The following is a 21,075-nucleotide window of genomic DNA, read 5'->3' on the forward strand; positions in this document are numbered from 1 at the left end:
GACCGCCTTGCTCCCTTCCAGGGTTGAGGTCGTCGGGTTCCCCTCCAGGGTCGAGACCGCCGGTATCCTGTTCCCGCCACAGATCCCTGCCGGCATCCCAGCTGGTATCCAGGCTTGTCAAAGTCGACACCCTATGTGTTTGTGTTGTTCCTGTCCTTGTTTGCTGCCCAGCTGCCAGAGAGCGCTGCCCAGCCATCGGAGAATGCTGCCCAGCCGCCAGAGAGCGCTGCCCAGCCACCGACTTCCTGTCCCGTCTCGTCGACATCCAGGCCTGCCCAGCCGGTGATAGCCTGGCTTCCCATTCGGCCTTCAGCCGGCACCATGTCCTGTCCAGCCGGCCTTCCAGCCGGCGCCATGTCCTGTCCAGCCGGCCATCCAGCCGGCGCCATGTACTGTCCAGCCGGCCCTCCAGCCGGCGTCATGTGTTGTCCAGCCGGCCCTCCAGCCGGCGTCATGTACTGTCCAGCCGGCCATCCAGCCGGCGCCATGTGTTGTCCAGCCGGCCATCCAGCCGGCGCCATGTGTTGTCCAGCCGGCCATCCAGCCTGCGCCATGTACTGTCCAGCCAGCCATCCAGCCGGCGCCATGTGTTGTCAGCCGGCGCCATGTACTGTCCAGCCGGCCCTCCAGCCGGCGTCATGTGTTGTCCAGCCGGCCCTCCAGCCGGCGTCATGTGTTGTCCAGCCGGCCATCCAGCCGGTGCCATGTCTCGTTTGAGTTTTTTTTCTATGTATCACGTTTTTGGTTATGTATGGTTATGATTTGTTTTGTCACAGTCTGTCTAGTCCTGTTTGTTCCTTGAAGAGCATCAGGATGCTCTCCTTAAGGAGGGGCTTCTGTCATGGTTCTGCCCCATCTTGTCTTGCTTTTCTTGATCTTGTGGCAGAGCCATGACAGAACTTCTTGTTTTATGTGGATATAGACAGTTTTGGCCTTCCATATACTCCCTCTCTCCGGTGTGGAATCTCTGTTCCCGTCCTTTCGTCTCGTTATTGCTTGTTAATTAGTTAATGTCCCGCACCTGTTCCTTCTTGATTTCGTCCCCTTTATATAGTCCTCATGTTTCATTGTCCTGTGCCCGTCCATTGTTGTGTCGTGTTTGTGTCATGTGGGTGAGTTCCTGTCTTTTAGTTAGTCTAGTTTATTGTAGTTTAATGTGAAGTGTTAGTATTAGTCCAGTCTAGTTAGTCCTTGTTCCTGTTTCCATGTTTTGTTATGTTACCCCCCGTAGGTGTTTGTTTTGTATGTTTATATTATTAAAGTCTTGTTTAACCCCTTACGTCCCTGTCTGCACTTGGGTCCTCTGTCTCTCACCTCACCCGAGAATCGTGACAGTATGTGCCCCTAAATCTCGTTATTGGATAGCAGTGCATCTGCTAAATGATTAGATCCAATTTACACCCTTATTTATCCCCCCAAAAGGGAAAAGCAATAGTTAATCTAAAATGAGAATTTTGTTAATTACCTTGTTCCAAAAGTTGAAAACCATGTGCATACATTTTCTTCTCTGAAGTAGATTTTTCTTCAGTGCTTGTTGTCCTTACAGAACATTTTCCTTCATTTTTCCATCTGGTGTGGGCAGTATTGTTCAAGCACTTGGAAGATTACTTTATAAAACAAACAATGGTTGATTATTTTGCTGTCAACCTTTGCAGAGTAGTGTTATCAACATCATGAGTGATGTGATGGATTATGTGATGTTTGCAAGATATATCATTTGATTTTTAGGGGTCAACTTCACCACAGGATGTAAAAATGCAAACAGGCTTATTTAATGAGGGTAGTTATAGATGTGAGGGAATGTCTTATCGATCTGATTGAAGAATGTGCAGCACACCTTGAATGTCTACCCAGCCTTATCTCACAGTGGTTCGTAAATATTTCACAATTTGGCTAATTCATATGATGTGACAACCACCCACCCGCATGACATGTTAAACATGTTGTAGCGGTTTTAGATAACGTTATTATATTGATAAGCAAAGCTCACCAAATATGGTTCTCCACCAGATCTTTCAAGATCATATCCATGAAATGAGTTATTTAAAACATCCATTTCAGTCAAGGAATTAGTTTAGTTTAGTTTAGTTTAGTGATCAAATATACATATTTTACGGTCTCTGATTAGTAATATAAAGCATTACAATACTTGTATGCATTCGTCCAGCAAATGCCTCAATGATATTATATACTTTACATTATCTCATGGCCATAAGTAATGTGACTTTACCAAACAGGATTTAGAGCAAAGGTAGCGAATCGAAACACAGTAGAAGGGACAAAGTCTGTGAGCGTGAATACAGAAAACCCATCACAAATGTAAATATATATGGTCATTTATTAAACTCTACATGATAACAAAACAATGACGATTGCATAAAACGAACAAAACATTTAAACACAAATACGCTTGGTAGCATGGAGGGAGAAGGAGTGAGAAGAGAGAGAGAGAGAGAGAGAGAGAGAGGGCATGGCAGCGATTTCTGAACACCAATAAAAATCATCTTTAACAAAGAGGCACAGACTTAATGCAGCTATTCTATAAATAGAAACGGATACTTGCAAGCTCTGTGCTGGATCTATATCCATATGCGCGTGTAGAGATGGAATTGTTCAAAAGGTTTCAGAAAGGCAGTCCTGCAGAAAGTTGCGGGCCTCGTGATCGCCCGCATGGCTTAACCACGTGGCAGTAGAAGTCCATTGTTCCATCCCTTTCCCCAGGGGGAGGGGGGGGTAAGGGCAGTCTCCGAAGAGACCGGAGGACGGGACGAAGCCGGAAGAGAAGAGAGGACGACAAGACAAGAGAAGGTTTTCAGAGCAGGCTCGATATTTAACCTCATGAGAGGGCATGCCCACCTGAGTTTGAATTGACCAATCAGAGTTGAGCAGGGAAGAGGTTCTTTGTCCTCTCAACAGCTAATTTGCATCTTTATGACCTCCTGGCAACTTTACAAAATATCATTCCCAATTATAACATAATGAAAAGAAAGTGTTCTATGATCACACAATGTATATATACAAGGAGGAATTGTAAAGACAAACATTTAAATATCAAAAATGGACAGGTTTGAATTGCAAAGTCTGAATTAAACTTGTATATCTAACTGTGACAGACTATTTAAAATGGCACGAGCGCCAACACACAACCTAGATAGTTAGATATATGTATAGAAAAGGACAGTTTAATCACATAAGTTCCTATTGTCAGGGACATTTCTCTGGTTAGCCTCAGATGTTAAGTTAGAGATGAGACAGAGACTTCTCACCAATGCTTTGAAGCATAGGGGTCGTAAATATCCAACAGAGAGACAAAACGTTATCAAAACTCTAAAACCAGACCCCTGGAGCCAGGTTTTTGCTATGGTCTTTTGATGATGATAGCAAAAGAAACCAGGACAAAAGGGAGTGGGGGTTGATGGCTCTTCTTTCAATGACTCCGACCATTTGTCTTATACTAGATTCTCTACAGTGTTTATTAGAAATAAGCAATAATAATGCCTCACCCCTAAACACCATTCATGCGAAAAATGTGCTTGACTAAATGTCCTATAGTCTCAGAAAAAGTACAGTATATATCATTTTATGAGATTACAATCTATTCATGAGGGAAACCTTGTAATAATACCATGTATTACACATAACATTACATTACATTGTATATTTAAGCTGCTTTGAAACAATGCAACACTGTAAAAAAAGTTAATACTAAATAAATACATTTGAATTGAATTGAAATTAATGAATAGCAGATTGTACTAAAACACACAAGTGTGTGAATTCATACAAATTAGACACCTCAACCAATAGTTATTAATGCATTGGTTGTATTTCTCATCATTATTCTCTCTCTCTCTTTCCAGCATTAAGCTGCTAGCGGTTCAAGACTTGGCTGACCGGGAGGCTCTAGAGAAGGTAGTGTGCAGTTTTCCAGAAAATACACATCTCATTTCTTAACATCTTTTTTTTAGGGGCTTTTTGCCTTTTTAATACCATAGGACAGTGGAGAGCAGACAGGAAAGCGTTGGATATAGAGACAGGGGAGAGGGACCGGCAAATAATGCTCGAGACAGGAATTGCGGGTATGGCCGCAAGTGTACTGGCACTATATGTCAGTGCACTAACCACAGGGCTATCGGCGCCGACATTTCTTTACATCTTTATACAGTACCTGTGTGTATTACAGTCACAGTAATTCAATCATGTTTGCTTCTTTAACTTGTGCTTTCTCTGTCAAACTAATATTATATGTATAAGCCTTGCAAATAAGAATGTACATCATGAACAACAACCGGAGTTTGTGGGTTTTCTTTGTGAAACGCTTGTTATTTTTTCTCATCTAATTCATCCAAATCATGATTGTCTGCTATTTTGAGTTTTTTATCTGTCTACTGTGTGTATATGGTCATGCTGGCTCAGATGAAAAGCACAGAGAGACGTGTATTTCTGTACGTATATTGAAAGTTTGTGAGGTCTTACTCTGTGTATCTGATGGTGGAAATAGACTAATAAAGTAGGTTAATGGAGCAGCAGTGTCACTAGAGGACTAGAAGGGAATCGTGTTCCATATTTCACATATGTGTCCCCCAACCCAATCACCACAAAGCCATCAGGGACTAGGCGAGTTGTTAAAGGGTCCTAATACAATGTCAGTGATTTAGACCAGAGGTTACCAAATGTTATAATTCCAGGACCCACCTAGACGGGTGTAATCTATCTCAAGACCCACCAAAATATTTAAAAATGAAAAAATGGGGGGAGATAATACATTTTCATTCTCTTTTAGAGAGAAGTTTTTATTTTTCTTCTCAATGTATGAATAAAATAAAAGTTTAGTTGCAATACATTTACAGGAAGGCATTCAGCAGACACTTCTATCCAAATTACTTATAAGAGAAACGATAAAGTGATATATCATAGGAAGGCAATAACACAAGAAGCGCTATACCACGTTACCAGGTTTCACAATGCTTTTTAAATGTAATTAGAAAAGCAGACAGCATGTATTCAGGGAAAAGATGGTAAGATATCATTATGACATTCTTATTTGATATATATATATTCTTATTTGATATACTGTATATAATATCAAAATCACGGTCACAGCTAGTTAGTAATTGGACTAAACAGTTTGTTCTGTCATTTACCACAACAGACAAGTGACAGATTGACAAAAAAATTGTCAAAAATGTATTTTTATTGAGAGTTGTGAGAGAAATCAGCTTTATTCAAATGTGCAGAAATGCAGAGGCTTGCATCTGCAGTGATGACTACTTATGTTTTCTCGTGCTTCTTTCTTCACTTTGCTTTATTACCGTTTCTTCTTGACTCCATTACTGTCTAACTGAGAGTCATTCACATCAGTGAATGACTGATTTTAACACCCCTGCTGTCTGTTCTGCCGCAGTGAACCCGCCGTGCAGTTCTTTCCTCTCTAGACAGCTTTCACAAGTGCTGACTGAACAGGCAGAGATGGAAAAACATGCTTCTGTGACTTCTAGCCCAGAATGAAAGAGCATGACTCTGGTGTTCTGAAAGTCTCTCTGGACTCTGATAGTCTGACAGTGAGGCAGTTTAAACATTTTGTATCTGGTCTACGGTTACACGATAAAAAACAGAAACGTTTTTCCTTTACGTTTTTGAAACGTTTCACGTACACACGACAGCGTTATCAAAGCAATCTGCAGTCATGGATCCGGGAAAACAAATAAAAATGATGTATTATGCATGCCAGGCCAGTTGATGGCGCTGTTGTGCTATAAAGAAACCCTACGTGCTTGCGCACATCCGCACACACTGTTTTAAAGGAGTCATATTGCACGGCTAAAACGAATATTATTGTTTGTTTTAGATGTAACGCAATGTGTATACACCATTTAAAGTTTAAAAAACGTTGTATTTTCCACATACCGTGCATGTTTGTATCTCCTCTTTGCCCTGCCTCTCTGAAACGCACTGATTTTTTACAAAGCTCATCGCTCTGAAAAGCGAGGTGTGCTATGATTGGCCAGTTCACCAGTGCATAGGCGATACAATGAGATTTACAATTACGCCCACCTTAACTACGTGTAGATTTGGGCGGTCTTAGTCAAATCATGTTACGAAGTTACGTAGATTCGCCGGGGTGTGGTTACACGAGGCATTTCAGGCAAGTCTGGTTGAGCATTCGCTTTTAGATAGAATGCATCTTTTGTTCCCACACTTTCCTTTGTGCAATTTTACGTGTCTAATACATGCATGGGCAACTTATAACACACCAAAAACACAGAAAAACACGTACTTCTGCCATATGACCCCTTTAATCTAAAAGCGCTTTTAATACTTTGTCGGCGTGTATGTGTGTTTATAGTTAACGTTTTCTATGGGCTCATGCCCACAGACCAAGGGCTAACTGTCTAATACACAAGGCCAGTGTTGGGTAAGTTACTCTGAAAAAGTAATTAATTACTAGTTACTAATTACACATTCGATAATGTAATTAGATTACTGTACAAGTTACTCTCTTCAAAAAGTATTTAATTACTTATTACAAATTACTTTCTATATCCTATCAACCTTGATTAGTTAAGTGATTCAAGGATAGACATGAAACGGCTCTTTTAAGTCATTCAAATAAATAATATAAAAGTACATAAAGTATTATTATCAATTACAAATGTGAGAATTATACATTAAAGCACGGATTTTAAAGTTAGACTTTGAATTTTGATGTAAATTCCTCTTCTGCACACACACATATTACACAAAGTATTTAGTTCAATTACATCAGAAGTAACTGTAATTAAATGACAGAAAAATAAGAGTAATCCCTTACTTTACTTTTTCAAGGGAAAATTAATTAAATTACAGTAACTAATTACTTAGTAACTAGTTACACCCAACACTGCACAAGGCACACAAATTTGGAAACACTTCGGGAGTTTGGCAGAGGTCATCTGGTTGGTTGAATTCTACAGCATTTCCAAGAGACGTATGGACATTGACTTTCATGTTCTCTAAACATTTATTATTAACTTTGTCAGCACACATTTCATCCCGATGAAGAGCCTGCAAGCTTGAAACGTTACCCTGTGTGAAAACAATTTACTGTCTCATCATGTTTTTATTTAGGACCATACAGTGTATCAATGGTTACATGCATGTCTTTGAACTATGAGCACATTTAGTCTAATTGATGTTAAATGTTAGCCATTCACCACTTCAGCGCTACTTCCAGCAGAAGTTTTACTTATAATCATTATTACAGCAGCACCCCCAGGAAAAAGGTGGACATAGATCAGTGACGCAATCTTTGATATTTACGTCGCCGAAAGTCGCTCATCATTTGCATAGTCTTATTTCTAGACACACCCACTTCCTGTTGCCAACGGATGCTCGTGTCATTAAGCGACCACTAAAATGAATGAGATCATGTCGCTCGGTTGCTGCTAGTTGCTGGCAGTGTAAACGAGGCGCAAGCTGTATCCCACAACACAGCTAACCGCATTACATAGTGTCAACAGTGATACCCATGTTGCTGTGTCTGTGTTGCTTGGCAACCGCTTTGTTGATCGTTTCTGATAAACTGCATTGTCTGGCAGAGCAATGATTTTTAAATATATTTTTAAATACATTTTATTTGCTGCTTCTTGTTGTGCCTATCAACCCCCCCAACCCCACCCCCCCTAGCTGTTCTAAAAACACTGTAAACCATGGCTTCTTGGGCTTTAATAAGAGTTTAAGTATTTTGGACATTTATAGAATAAGTCACAAGTGAAATTATGGGAATTGTAAAATAGCCAAAACATTTTACTGTCACTGGTCCTGCCTAGATTATATTTTAGCACACTCTGGGTATTCAGCTTCCTGAAAAATCGACTTGTTACACACAACATTGGCTTTTGATGTGTTTTGATGCCCTGCTACTTCTGCATACCGTCTGTGAAGCAGCATATTTTAGCTTTTAGATGCAGTTTTGGGTTGTTTTGTTTGCAGTTTGTGTTCTGTGTTTTGTTGCCATGGTATCCACAGTTTGTGGTTAAACCATTGCTCTGATATAATGTACATTTTCACTGAATGCCTGGTGACCGCAGATCTGTGTGTCATTATTGAGTTTACTAGCGGGCAAAAGTGCCAGCTGCTCATTACAGATAATCTGTCTCCTCACATTGACAGATGATCAAAAAGACTTTCTTGCTTTTTCAATCACCAGATTAGGCGTTCGATTGTTTAAGTTTGAGAAGTGTTTGAGTTTAGTCATGTTTCTAGTTGGTGAAAGGTTTTGTGTGTTCGATTTAAATGGGCACTTCTTGGTATCTGAACCATAGACACATTCTTACAGGAAAACACTTTCTTGGAAGTAGGTTAACACGTTTTATCACCCACCAATGTCTGATTCCTTAGAAAAGCATAAGAACACATTTGATGTATTATTTATTAGCTAACAACATTAACAGATATAATTTTGGAGCTGTATATCACACTAATAGTAGGAAAACACAGAATATTGATCCTGTTATCTGGGTTGAGACCAGGCATTTATAGCATGAGTAAGATATGACTTAAAGAGTTTCTATAAATACACTTGTATTTATACAGAAAATACATGACTAGCCCACTGTCTGAGTAAAATACAAATATTGTGAGTTATGTAAGTGTCAAGTTTTATCAGCAGAGCCTACCCTTAAGATGCTCCAGTTAAGAATCTGATTACTGAATCACTCTCATGCATTTGTCTCAAAGGATCTATGTATTACATTCACTGCTTTCTCCAGTGCAACACAATTGCCAAAGCTATTCTAGGCAGCGTTTTAAGGAATAATGCGCTCACTCACAGCAAGCCTGTTTCTGTCATGACTCTGCCTCATCATGTCATGTCTATTCTTGGTCTTGTGGCAGAGTCATGGCAAAGCCTTAGGTTATATGTGGGGAGAGAGATCTTGACCCTTTCGGCCTTATATACTCTCTCTCCGGTCCATGTCTCTGTTCCCGCCCTTTCGTTCCTAGTTAGCTTCCCTTCAGTGTTAATCCTCGACACCTGGTCCTTGTTTATTATCCTCTGTTAGTTTCCCCTATATATAGCCCTTGTGTTCTCTGTCTTGTGCTGAATCGTTTTGTGTCCTCCATTGTGTGAGTCGTGTCTAGCAGGTAAACCTTGTTGGCATACTTACTCTGAAACCTGTCCTGTTTTACCCTGTCTTTTGGTTAGTCTTGTTGTATGTTTATTGTTAGTCTAGTTTTGGTTTTCTTTGATCCCCCATCGAGGGAAGTATTTATTTTCTGCTTTGTTGGGTCTTGTGTCGGTTTTGCCCCATCGTGGGTTTTTGGTTTATTTTCTGTTTTGTTAATAAAGTCTTGTGTTAACCCTTCACCGCCTGCCTGCATCTGGGTTCTTCCCCACACATATCGTGACAGTTTCAGAAGCTCAGGCAGTACAATTGTGATGCAATCAAAGATGTAAGGCATTGCTCGTACCCTTAATAGAGAAGGCAATCCCATAATGCACTTTCTGGGTTGTTGGGTTGGGAACGAATGTACTTTCTCCTTCACAACTCCTTCCTGGTGGACATTCTTCCTAACTCGGTCCGGTCAACCACATCCATTCAACCACAACATTCAAAAAAACTACTTAAAACCCATCTCTTCTGTGAATACGTGACAAATGAGAAGAAAAAACCCTCTCTCTTTCTCTCAACAGGTAGTGGTCTAGCTTTGTTGAAACTAGTAACTTTGTATTAGCACCTATTGTTTTATTGCTCCTTTATGACATATCGCTTATTGCTCCCTGAACTCTTTGTAAGTCGCTTTGGATAAAAAGCCTCTGCTAAATGTAAATGTACAAAAAATACTATTTTGCCCAATATTTGTATGTGCTATACTTCATACAGAGTATTATATTGTTAATTTAACAGCACAAATACTTGGCAACACAGAGCGGCTTGCTGTGTTCCAATATGGCGTTCGACCAACTTATAGCGGCTCATAGAAACAGATGCTAATGCGGCATTTACTTATTTATATCTGTGGTGGAAACTACCGGGTGTCTTTCCATCATTGCCCTGCATACAGATGTACACTGGGATTTTTTATTATTCTGTTCAGGACACCGAGGCAACCAAATCACAGCCTATCAGAAGAGTTTGTTAGTGCATTAAGTTTTATTGTGAACTGGGTTATCATCTGGTGCTGATAAAATATAGCTTGTTTGTCAGAGCTGGTTGGTACATGAACTTGAAGCTTTTTATTACTTGCATCTTGCCTGATTGGTGTTTCCCTGTTGAAAGAACTCCAGGAGTCTGTGCAAGACCATGAGCAGATTTAAAGGAATTCGTTTTTTGGTTTCTTGCTTGTTGAAAAGTGGCTTTACATCACATGTCTCTGATTATAAGAGATCAGCTCTTTAATGATTAGCTGATGATATCGCTGGCTCTGTTGAACCCTGTGTATCCGTGGCTCTCGGGTCTGTTTAATGGTCCTCTAACAGGAAGCTCTCCCTCTCTGGCTCTTGGTTAATTATAGAACATAACTGGGGGGGTTAAGGTAATGGGAATGTCAGATGTAGTTATCGGATTTCCCAGCTCCTGTGAACATGATCTTCTGTAGAATAGAGCCAGATTGTGTTGCTAGAATATTCAAAGATGCAGTTTTCAAGAGTTTTGTAGTATATGGTTGAGCCCAGCATTAGAAGGATGCAACAGATATGTAGTTTGCAAATAAATCTAATCATTACTAATAAGTTTAATGATATTATTACCCAAAATGATAAATCTGTGATTCTTTTTGTCTAAGTGTTCACGATAACTTTGATCTAGAAATGTACGTTTCGATTCAAATTAGGCATTAAGACATTATGCTAATACATACAGTAGAAAAGATAAACTAAACCTGGTAATAACAAATACGGTCATGAATATGTCTTTTCTGTATTTTCCTAGTTTTTGAACAATTTCTGTTATAGCAAGGATGATTCCTAACATCGGGAAGTTTAATCGTTTTTAGTGCTGATCATCTGTACTTTTTCTTTCTTTGTTTGTCAGTTTTGTGCTGAGTTGAATCATCCCACCCTCTCCAGCGTACGCAAGTGGAAGAGTGCCAGAGGTCTTTGGAAATACGCTGTTTCAGACAAATCCACTGGACAGTCCAATAACGTAGGTTTTTAGATCTTTGTGTCTGTGTTTTACAATTTAATTCATTACATTTATATTGCGCTTTTCTGCGTACTCAAAGCACTTTACATGGAAGGGGGGAAATCCTCAACCACCACCAATGCGCAGCATCCACCTGGATGATGCGATGGCAGGAGAGAAGACAAAGTTACGAAGCCAATTAGTACTTATGGGGATGATTAGGAGGCCATGATGATGTATAGAGGTGAATTTGGCGAGGATGCCGGGGTAACACCCCTACTCTTATTCGAAGGACATCCTGGAATTTTTAATGACCACAGAGAGTCAGGACCTTGTTTTAACGTCTCATCCAAAGGACGATTTATGCTTTTTTTATGCTCTGATACAGTGACCACCAATGGGGTCCCCCATAAACATCATCAAAGTCATAGGTTTTATTCCCAGACAATACATGTATCGATACAACTGCAGCCCAATAGGCCATTGGTGCAGACAGATTTAAGTCAATTTTACAGATTTCTGCAGATTTCTCCCGAAAATCAACATAGAAAAATATTCAGATTCTGATTTAATCTTCCACAGTCCAAATATGGCTTAACCCCTTGCAATTTGAATAAATGAGGAATTTGAATAAACAAGAAAATTTCTTGTACTTTTGCTCAGTTTTGGCCCTGTAATAAACCACACATTATCATTTTGAAAACATGAAACAACTATGGCATTTTTGTTTCAACTTGTTTTATGTCAATCTGTCATGTTCAGAATGTGTTAGGGTTGAAGATCAGTGCAAAAATATGTGCTGCTACAGCACTACACAGTACAGCTGCCCATTGCCAATGATGCCTACCATTATGAGAACTCCGAAAATGTTTCTTCCAAAACTTAAGATTTTAGAAAGTGCCTGGACAAACAAGATGTTCTCCGGATAGCATTGTTTACCTAAACAGGAAATGTCTAAGCGATAAATATGTTGCAAATATAAACTCTGGTCTGCTCCAAGATCCATGGCGACTTTGCTCTAATATAATATAAATGCTGATTATAGTGGAGGATATAGATTCTGACAGCTGTGGTCTGCTCTTCATCAACACTACTGTTTTAGGCCCATTCCTCCCATGAATGATTGCTGTAAAGTTTTACAAATCATTCTGAAATTAAAAGAAATGTGGACTCCACTTTACAACTATAAAAATAACCCATAAAGTTAAAATCATTCAGAACTATATTGGTAAATATATACAATGACATAAATAAGATCAGTGTGCTTTTTCCAGCTGAGAAACAATAAAACAGTGACAGCCGATCAAAATCTATTGAAATTTAAAGGGGTCGTGCATTTAAGTAAAATGTGAAACTGCAGCATGGGAGCTTAGAATAACCGTAACAATTTCTTCTGTTGGTGTAAATGTTTATTTATAGATCATTAGTTATGGTAAAAGCTATGGTTCTTGGTTTAATATTTTCCTAAAGTCAGGATATGTGTGAAATTTAGAATCATGTTGAGTAGTTGTGTGATATCTGAAAGTACTGTATTTAAATATAGATAGTACTTATATTTGCCCATGTGCTAACATTAGAATACTGTTCTAGAGAACCATAACTGAAGACAAGTTAGTTAAAAACAACTATTACATTTTCATTTTAAGAAGTGCGTGGGATAAATCTTCCTATTTAATATAGTCACCATTTCTTTTCAATACAAACTACACTGTATTAGAAATACACCTAATGATTCAGTAGATAAGTGTTTTGACACAAACAAGCAGTGTGTACATTCCCCACCTCCCCATTGGTCTTTTTCATCCGTGCTTTCTTTGTGCATGTAAGTGTGGCATCACTGTAATATGAGAAACTAACCTGACACATATTAAGCTGGCCTTTAGCTAAACACAGACATCACATGTGAACAATCAACAATTAATTCTCTTATCAATGCAAATATTGACTCTGTTGTCACGTTGTGCTGTAGGCCCCTAGAAGAAAAAAACATGTACAGTATTATCTGGCTGCTATTGTTATGAAGGTTATTATTGGCGGTGTTCGAAAGATAGCTTTGAAAGCAGAACAGTTTCGGTAATCTGTTATTTAAATTCTAAACTATTATGGCTAACTAAATTTAGTTAGCGTGTTTGGAAAATATCCCTAACTGAACAAGCCGAAGCCCATTAAGCCGAACTGAACAAAAAGACTGTTAAAACTGATAACCAAGACTGATTAAAGAGAGGATTATTCAAATAGTTATTAGTCGAAGACAGGGAAAGTAATAATATTAATAATGTAATTATTAATTAGTTACATTTACCTTAACTAACACTGTTCCTCACACATAGCTATTGTACTGCTTCACAAAACATGCAATACAGTGCATACAACTTTTTTTAAGGAGCATGGACTAAAGCTAATGATATTTTTTCATTAGCTTTACAGTGTTTTGTGGTTTGGTGGAATATTGATATTTGAATATATATTGTGTCAGGGGGCAGAGTACTCGGGGTTCCTGTGGGACTGCTCTTCTGGGATTCAAATGAAGGATATCACTGTCTTGGAAAATTCTGCAACAAATGGAAATGGAAAACATCCGCATCCTCAGCCATATCTAGGCCGTTTTTATGTAAGTGTATCTGTAATACAAGCTCTTTAAGATTTTGATTTGACTAATGTCTAATGTAATTGTCTTAAATTAACAGACTAAAATAAAAATGCAAGACTTGTACACTGTAAAAAATGATTCTGTCGTTGTAGATTTCATAAAATTAATTGAGTTAATTTTACTTAATAAAATTGTGTTCGTTTTTTTTTTTACCAAAATTTGAGTTAAAATTATGGGAAAAATCTAGTAAATGCACAAATTATTGAAGGTGCGTCCCACTATTCTACGCCATTTTGTAGTATAAATAGTGCGTTCACATTGAAAATCCTCATAAAAGAATTGCATTGTAAGTACCCGGATGATGCACTTTTTCGACCGAAAATATGAAGTGTGGAACTGTGGACACTTCACACACTCTACGGTCTCAGTTTCGCTTACGGAAGGGAGGCAGGGTTATCAGACGCTGCTCAAGCAAAACTCTCCTGCAGAGTGATAACGCTTCAATCTGATGATGGCTAAAGTAATCCTGGGCAAAACATATGAAAACTACATTAAATGTACAATGCACAAATTGATTTTTATTCACACGCATTGCACCGTGCGACTAACGTCATTTGCGCTTGTCTGGGAAACTGATATACTTCCGGTTAGTATAAAACCGTTAGTATTCCATTTGGGACGATACTACCCTTCTAAAATTCATACACTGAATTTTGCATAGTGCATAGTTTAAGTGCATAGTGTTTAGTATGTCATTTCGGACACAGCTTGAGTGAATTCAACTTAATGTTATCATGTTAAACCCACTTAAACTTCTATAAATGATCTTTACTTAATTATTTTGTGGTGGGACTACATGCATTCTTTTTGTTAATGCGACTACCTGAGCAGTGGGTTTAGAGTTCCCAGCATGCTTTGCATGCAACAGCATTAGGAGAGTAATTTTTGTAAAAAAGTGATAGTGTTTATTGTTCAGTTGTCTTTAAAATTTAGAAGAGATTCTGTTTCTATTTTTGAGTTTGTGTGGTTACCATCGTTCAGAAGAGTGGTGCTTGCTTAGGTTATGGAGGAGCTTAGAATGTGTTTTCTTCACTCAGTGAACAGTAATGGCGCTAATGCAATACTGAGATACCAATAATGCCAATACTCTCAGCTTGCTTGTACATCATATATGTTAACCATAATAAATGTTAAATAGAAGTTAAAAAGGAGGTTAACTCATACATTTGTATTCCTTCTTGATTTATTTAAGTTTAGCATGTGACATTGTGCTTAAATAATTTAGGTAATTTTACTTGATTTATTTATGGAATATTGCATAAAAAAAGCTTTGAAAGGACTTTTTGTTAACAATATTTGACAAAATATTTTTACAGTGTATCATTTTATGGAATGAGAAACCTTCAATGTTGTTATATTAGTTCTTTTTCATCATAAAATACGACATGCAATACATTGCGACAGCAATGTAAAGGTTTAGGGCTTAATCCCAAGCAGCACACAAATGGATTAAAATGCATAACTTGAATGCCGTGTAAGATGCTTGGTATTAAAGTGCCTTTAATACCATTAATATAAATAAAAACACTCCCGAATCTCACCCATTTTAACCAGATTGGATCGTCAGAGCTTACGCTGGTTAATTTGCACCTGTCAGCGACACCATCGGTTGGAGAACAGAAGGGGAAAAATGGCTCCACTGAGGAGCTCAAGGCCTATAGACTAAACACTGGTATCCAGGAAACTCTCAAAGGTACATAACATGTTGTGTATTACAGCATGTATCTCAAAGGTTATAAAAGAGCACCTTATCTCTTCTCTGTGTCAGTCTCAGTGAGCACCATGATGCTAACAGACTGAAGCACTGGTCACACGTTTGTTGTATATTTACTCGTACTGTGTAACTCACTACACAGATAAAAATTGACCAGGTAAGGGTAAAATGCGACAGGAAGTGCAAAAATGTCCCAGATAATTAAAAATGTCACTTTTAAATATCTGGGACATTTTATTAACATGGTCAATGGTTCTAAATCAGGCTTGATTTTCTTATAAGCAAATAATCATGACTCATTTCTTTTCACTGTGGGCTGATAAATCACTTCATAGACATCAATTCCTGATTATGCTGTGCTGCAGCATATTATTGAGGAGTGACTATAAACTTTGCTCATCAGGTCTGGAACCTTAAAAGTCAGTTCTTCCATTCTGTTAAGATTTCTGAGCTATTTGTAAAAATATTACATTTACATTTAATGAGTTAAGCTTTTGCTGGTGTTGCTTATGCAGGCGAGCGTGAGTTGCTGGTACTCGGACACTTTGGCACAGCTCCGGACAGCCCTGAGATGGAGTGCCTGAGGAAAGAAAAACTGACCGCCCTCCTCCCACCGTCTGTCTTTACGAACATCAGCACTCGAACCCCACAAGGTTCCTGCTGTCTGGACAACATCTGGACCAGCCGCTCCCTCAAGAAGATCTACACCGGTGGGTTTGCATTGCTTCTTTAATGGGAACAGTTTGAAAACCTAGTTGTAGGTTATAACTTCTAAGGAGAATGTTTGTGCTTGTGCTGCCCCCTTCAGGTCATTGCTCTGTGGTAAGGGAAGGACTGACCAATCCCTGGATTCCAGATAACTGGTCGTGGGGTGGGGTAGCTTCTGAACACTGTCCTATAGTGGCAGAATTCTACGTAGACATCATTCTGAAGGAGCATCTGTGCAATGGGAACGGAGTGGCGGTGGTGGAGAGAGAAGACACCATGAGCAAACATGAGCGATGACCTATGACTTTACATGGTCACTGTAGAGAAAAAAATTGTGACTAATAGGTGGACAAATGAATAACGGATGGACACAATGACTGACTGAACTAGATTGCGATAAATTATTGTTTTCTGTTTTGTTGATCTGTTCTATGTACTGTAGAGATTCAACAACCCTTTGATTTTAATGTGGCGTAATATGAGAGAGATATAGAGAGAGATATTTAAACAAAGATTTATTTAGGATTGAAAATAAAGAAATCAATTTTGTGTGCCAAAACTTTGTAAATGCATACAATAAATCAATATTTACAAGTTTGTGTGTCATAAAAAACATGCTCTACTTGCTGTTACTTTTTGAAACAAAACTGTATATCATAAAAAATTGCCTCAAACAAAAGCCTTTTAGGAGTTTTATTCTAAATAATGTAGAAATGTTCATGTGTTATTTTGTAGTCAAAGCTTAACAAATAATAAACGCGCAGTTTTTCAAATGAAAACATACCTTAAGAAAGTTGGCTTTTCAGGTATTTCATAGCCAATGGCAATGCATTAACAATCACCTACCTCACCTGTCTGTATCTGTTCATTAGCATCTCTTGCCACAGTGTGTATTAGGGTGATTGATAAATGTGTCCTATGGTGTGACAGCAAAAATGCAGAACTTGCAACTACAAAGAACTTGTAGGTTTCTGTAGATCTCAAAGCATCACGATCAAATTTCAATGGCAGGAAATTCTACAGGAAGTAGGCCTACAGTATATTTATCCTGGGGCATGTTCAAGCTCAAACCGGTGCGCAACGTTTTGCTACGGTTTCCTGGTTTCCACGACACGTTTCCTGGAAACGGTGTGCAACAGGGTTTGAGATACGTTTTCTCTTGTTTGGTGGGTGTGTCAAGAATGTTCGCCCAATCAGCAGCAACATGTACATAACCCACGCGGTATTAAAGAGACAGCTCACACAATGGTCCAAGTAAAGTCGTTTAAATGTGTCCGCTGCAGCTCGGTATACGCAACAATTGAAGATGGTAGAAGAGATGTATTTTGCAGTAGTCAACACGTATTTATACCGATTTCATCAGGCTTCAAAAAGAACATTAAGAATGGCCTTCTCACCTGCCATAGTTCAACTCTTGCGTCATCACAACAGGGTGTTCAACCGCACCACTGTTTCCGTTTAAAAAACGTTTTGCAACGTTTTGTCGGGGCTGAACGCAGCCCTGATCAAATACAGGAATGAACAGTAATTGAATTTTTTTTCATCAGTGCTACACTGAAGAGATTCCACATTTTCTTATTAACTTATTATTTATTGATTATTGGTTGTTATTGTTGTTAATTTAGCGCAGTTCCCTCCTGTATACTGCGTTTAACTTAAAGTGATACTTCATCCAAAAATGAAAATTCTGTCATCATTTACTCACCTTCGAGTTGTTCCAAATGTGTATACATTTCTTTGTTCTGATGAACACAGAGAAAGATATTTGGAATAATGCTTATAACCAGAAACGTATCTCAACACCCATTGACTACCACAGAATGTAGGACAGCAAACAGTTCTTTTGACTGCCATTGTATTTTTTCCTATTATGGTAGTCAAAGGGTGTTGAGATCTGTTTGGTTATAAGCCTTATTCCAAATATCTTTCTCTGTGTTCATCAGAACAAAGAAATTCATACACATTTGGAACAACTCGAAGGTGAGTAAATGATGACAGAAATTTCATTTTTGGGTGAAGTATCCCTGCTGGAGAGAGAGGGAGAGAACGATATCCACCTGGTAAGCTTATTATTACAAAACAGCCATTTTTGTGCATATATTTATATATTTTCTTGTGACTAAATTTGATTGATAACGTCTTCAGTTTGAAGTAATGCTGTTGGATAAAAAATAGATCGGAATTGTTAATGTGATTTGTGTGTTTGTGAATAACCTTCTGACCGGAATGCGGAGCTTTCAACTAGGGATGTAACGGTATTGTAAATATCGAAGTATCGCGATAGCATTTTTTTTCGATACTATCGTGGTCGCATGACGATAGATCTTCCAGGTAGAGTGTAGTTTTTTCAGCCGAATGGAGCGAGTTGAGGGAAGCGGGAACTACAATTCCCATCAACCCATGCGTGCCCATCATCCTCTGCGCTCTGCTGCCACCCGCTACAGATCAAGTTGAGCGAAAGTGGCGGATGCCTCTAGTGGCATAGAAACGGATTTACAAATTGTTGAAGCTAGGGCTGGGCGGAATGACGGAATATTCCGTTACCGCGGAATAAAATGTCAACCGTAAGAGATTTTTCTATTCCGTGTATTCCGCGGAATGTAAATAAGTAGGCGTGGTTAACTCGGCGCGCTGCAAATTAGGCGCTATTCTGAAAAAAACTAATGAATTAATCCACCCGTAACAAATGAACGTATCAAACATTCTTTTGACCTTCTTTCTATGGGATCAGAATTGTTGCAATATTCTGAATAAATAAACTATGATCCTCAAATAAATATAGAGAGTTTCACAAACATTTTTTAAATCCACATATGCACAAAAAGCGAACCATAAATATATGTTAGACGTTCCACAAAAAGAAATGGAATTCACAAATAAATACAATGAGATTTGCAAATAAAAAATATTTACAAATTTATTTCAATGGCATTTATTTGTAGATCACTTTCTGCACATCTGTGGATCGCTTTCTGCACATTCGTGGATCGCTTTCTGTTCATTTGTGAATCGCTGCACGCATTTGTGGATCAGTGCACGCATTTGTGGATGGCTTTCTGTGCTTTTGTGGATTTTGAAACATTTCTAACGTCAAAACGTGCACACAATCCACAAATAGGTGGACTCCGCCCACTATTACGCAAGCCAATCGGGTAACTTCCGCTTTCGTTGTCCAATAGGGCACGTTCTAACTTCAGCCAATCACGTTTTGTTCTGCACTAAGATTCAGGGAGCTAACATGGCGGATAGTGGCGGTCTAAAATGCGTGATATACTAAGAAATGTGAATGGCCTCTTCTTTATACTACTCAGTAATGATTGTTTGTGTTTATATGCATTGTCCGTATGTTAGTAACAAACGACTGAAATGTTTATGACTTGATAACAGCGTGCACGGACTGGGGTGGACAATCCCGGTGACTGGGGACTGATTTGGTCTGCTGCAAGCCAGCCGTTTTATTGTCTTTATGTACCAAAGTGATAAATTCCGATTTTGGCATTCGATAAAATATAATCTGTTTCCCCGATACTGCATGGGTAAGCAGCTAGTTCGCGCCGCACATTCAGCGTGGCGTGGAGTTTCAAGGTGCGCAGCGTTTGCATTGCAATGCGCACTGCAGCTGTCGGTGTAGGATACTACCAGTATAACGATGGCAGAATTAACGTGGGGAAATCATCAGCACTGTGAATTTCTATGTCATTCATAATTCAAAATAAAACGTAATCTAATCAGTCATCTCTGCTTATCCCATTCCTGAATCATCTCTGCAGCTGTGGCTAAACTGTTCTGTATAGGCTACTGTCTAACTCTTTGCCATGACAAAAATGATCACTGTAAGAAACACTACCCATAACATTAACAATAGTAAGCGTTGTCTTTATAGTGGTAGCAGCGTAAGTAGGCTATATTGCAAGATGACCATGTGGGACAATTCTGTCCACAATTCCCCACACAGAAATACTGTAGTAGTATAATACATTTACTATCATATGAACAGCTCATATAAAGTTTCCCATAATAACGCAAAGAACATACATCAGAATTAGCTTTATTGCCCAAATGTGCGCTACGCACGAGGAATTTGTCTTAGTGACAGAAGCTGCCAGTGCACGTACAGTTGAAAGTGACAAGTGACGAGACACAGGTAACAAAATATAAAAAAATAAATATATGTGTATTGTCTATTACATGAAAAAAAAACAAGATATGTCAAAAGAGCAGCGGATGCTATATTGTATGCATGTGCTACATATATATACAAGTTATAAGGTGCTTTATACAAATTGTGTAAGGGAATGGGATAGCTGTATGATATATTAAATCAGTAACATATGTATAATAAATAAATATGAGTATAAGTGAGTAGTTTAGTATTGGACATATTTATTGAACAGTGGGGAGAACATTTAACTGTTCATGGGGTAGATGACCTGAAGGAAGAAACTTTATTTGGCTGTTTTGGCGCTCAGTGCTCTGTAGCGCCGACCAAACGGCAGCAGTTCAAAGAGAAAGTGTGCTAGGTGTGAGGGGTCCAGAGAGATTTTGCGAGCCCTTTTACTCGCTCACTCTGGATGAGTACAGTTCTTGCAGTGGGAAGGGTAAGTACCAGTGATTCGCTCAACAGTCTGAAATATCCGCTGTCTTCGGAGGTCTCGAGTGTTTGTATGTGTCCCGAGCATGTAAACTGAAATTGAGAGAGAATATGTCGCCTCTAAATGCAGCAAGTTTTAAATGACTTCATCGATCAACACAAAGTTACAATGGTAGAACTTTAATAAACTTGATCGCTTAGCAACCGTCAAAACAAGTCTTGTACGTCTCTTGATGTACACGACATGGAGGAGCGATTTTTTTATTAACAGACTGATTTGACCCTACCTGAGCATGCTTGTTTTTTCTAA

The 21,075-nt window shown here is 38.8% G+C and overlaps 1 protein-coding gene across 1 annotated transcript in view; it reads left to right on the forward strand.

The window, feature by feature from the left end:
• Window positions 1-16,940, forward strand: part of eepd1 (endonuclease/exonuclease/phosphatase family domain containing 1) — a 39,809-nt gene extending 22,869 nt beyond the window's left edge. Inside the window, exons 2-7 of the mRNA XM_057355709.1 lie at window positions 3,861-3,912; window positions 11,013-11,123; window positions 13,579-13,713; window positions 15,307-15,445; window positions 15,982-16,176; window positions 16,275-16,940. Of these exons, the coding sequence (XP_057211692.1) occupies window positions 3,861-3,912; window positions 11,013-11,123; window positions 13,579-13,713; window positions 15,307-15,445; window positions 15,982-16,176; window positions 16,275-16,471 (829 nt within the window). The 3' untranslated portion in view covers window positions 16,472-16,940. The remainder of the gene's footprint in view (window positions 1-3,860; window positions 3,913-11,012; window positions 11,124-13,578; window positions 13,714-15,306; window positions 15,446-15,981; window positions 16,177-16,274) is intronic.
• Window positions 16,941-21,075: the final 4,135 nt, after the last annotated feature.

This window comes from Triplophysa rosa, linkage group LG16, assembly GCF_024868665.1.
Source record: "Triplophysa rosa linkage group LG16, Trosa_1v2, whole genome shotgun sequence".
Taxonomy (NCBI): Eukaryota; Metazoa; Chordata; class Actinopteri; order Cypriniformes; family Nemacheilidae; genus Triplophysa; species Triplophysa rosa.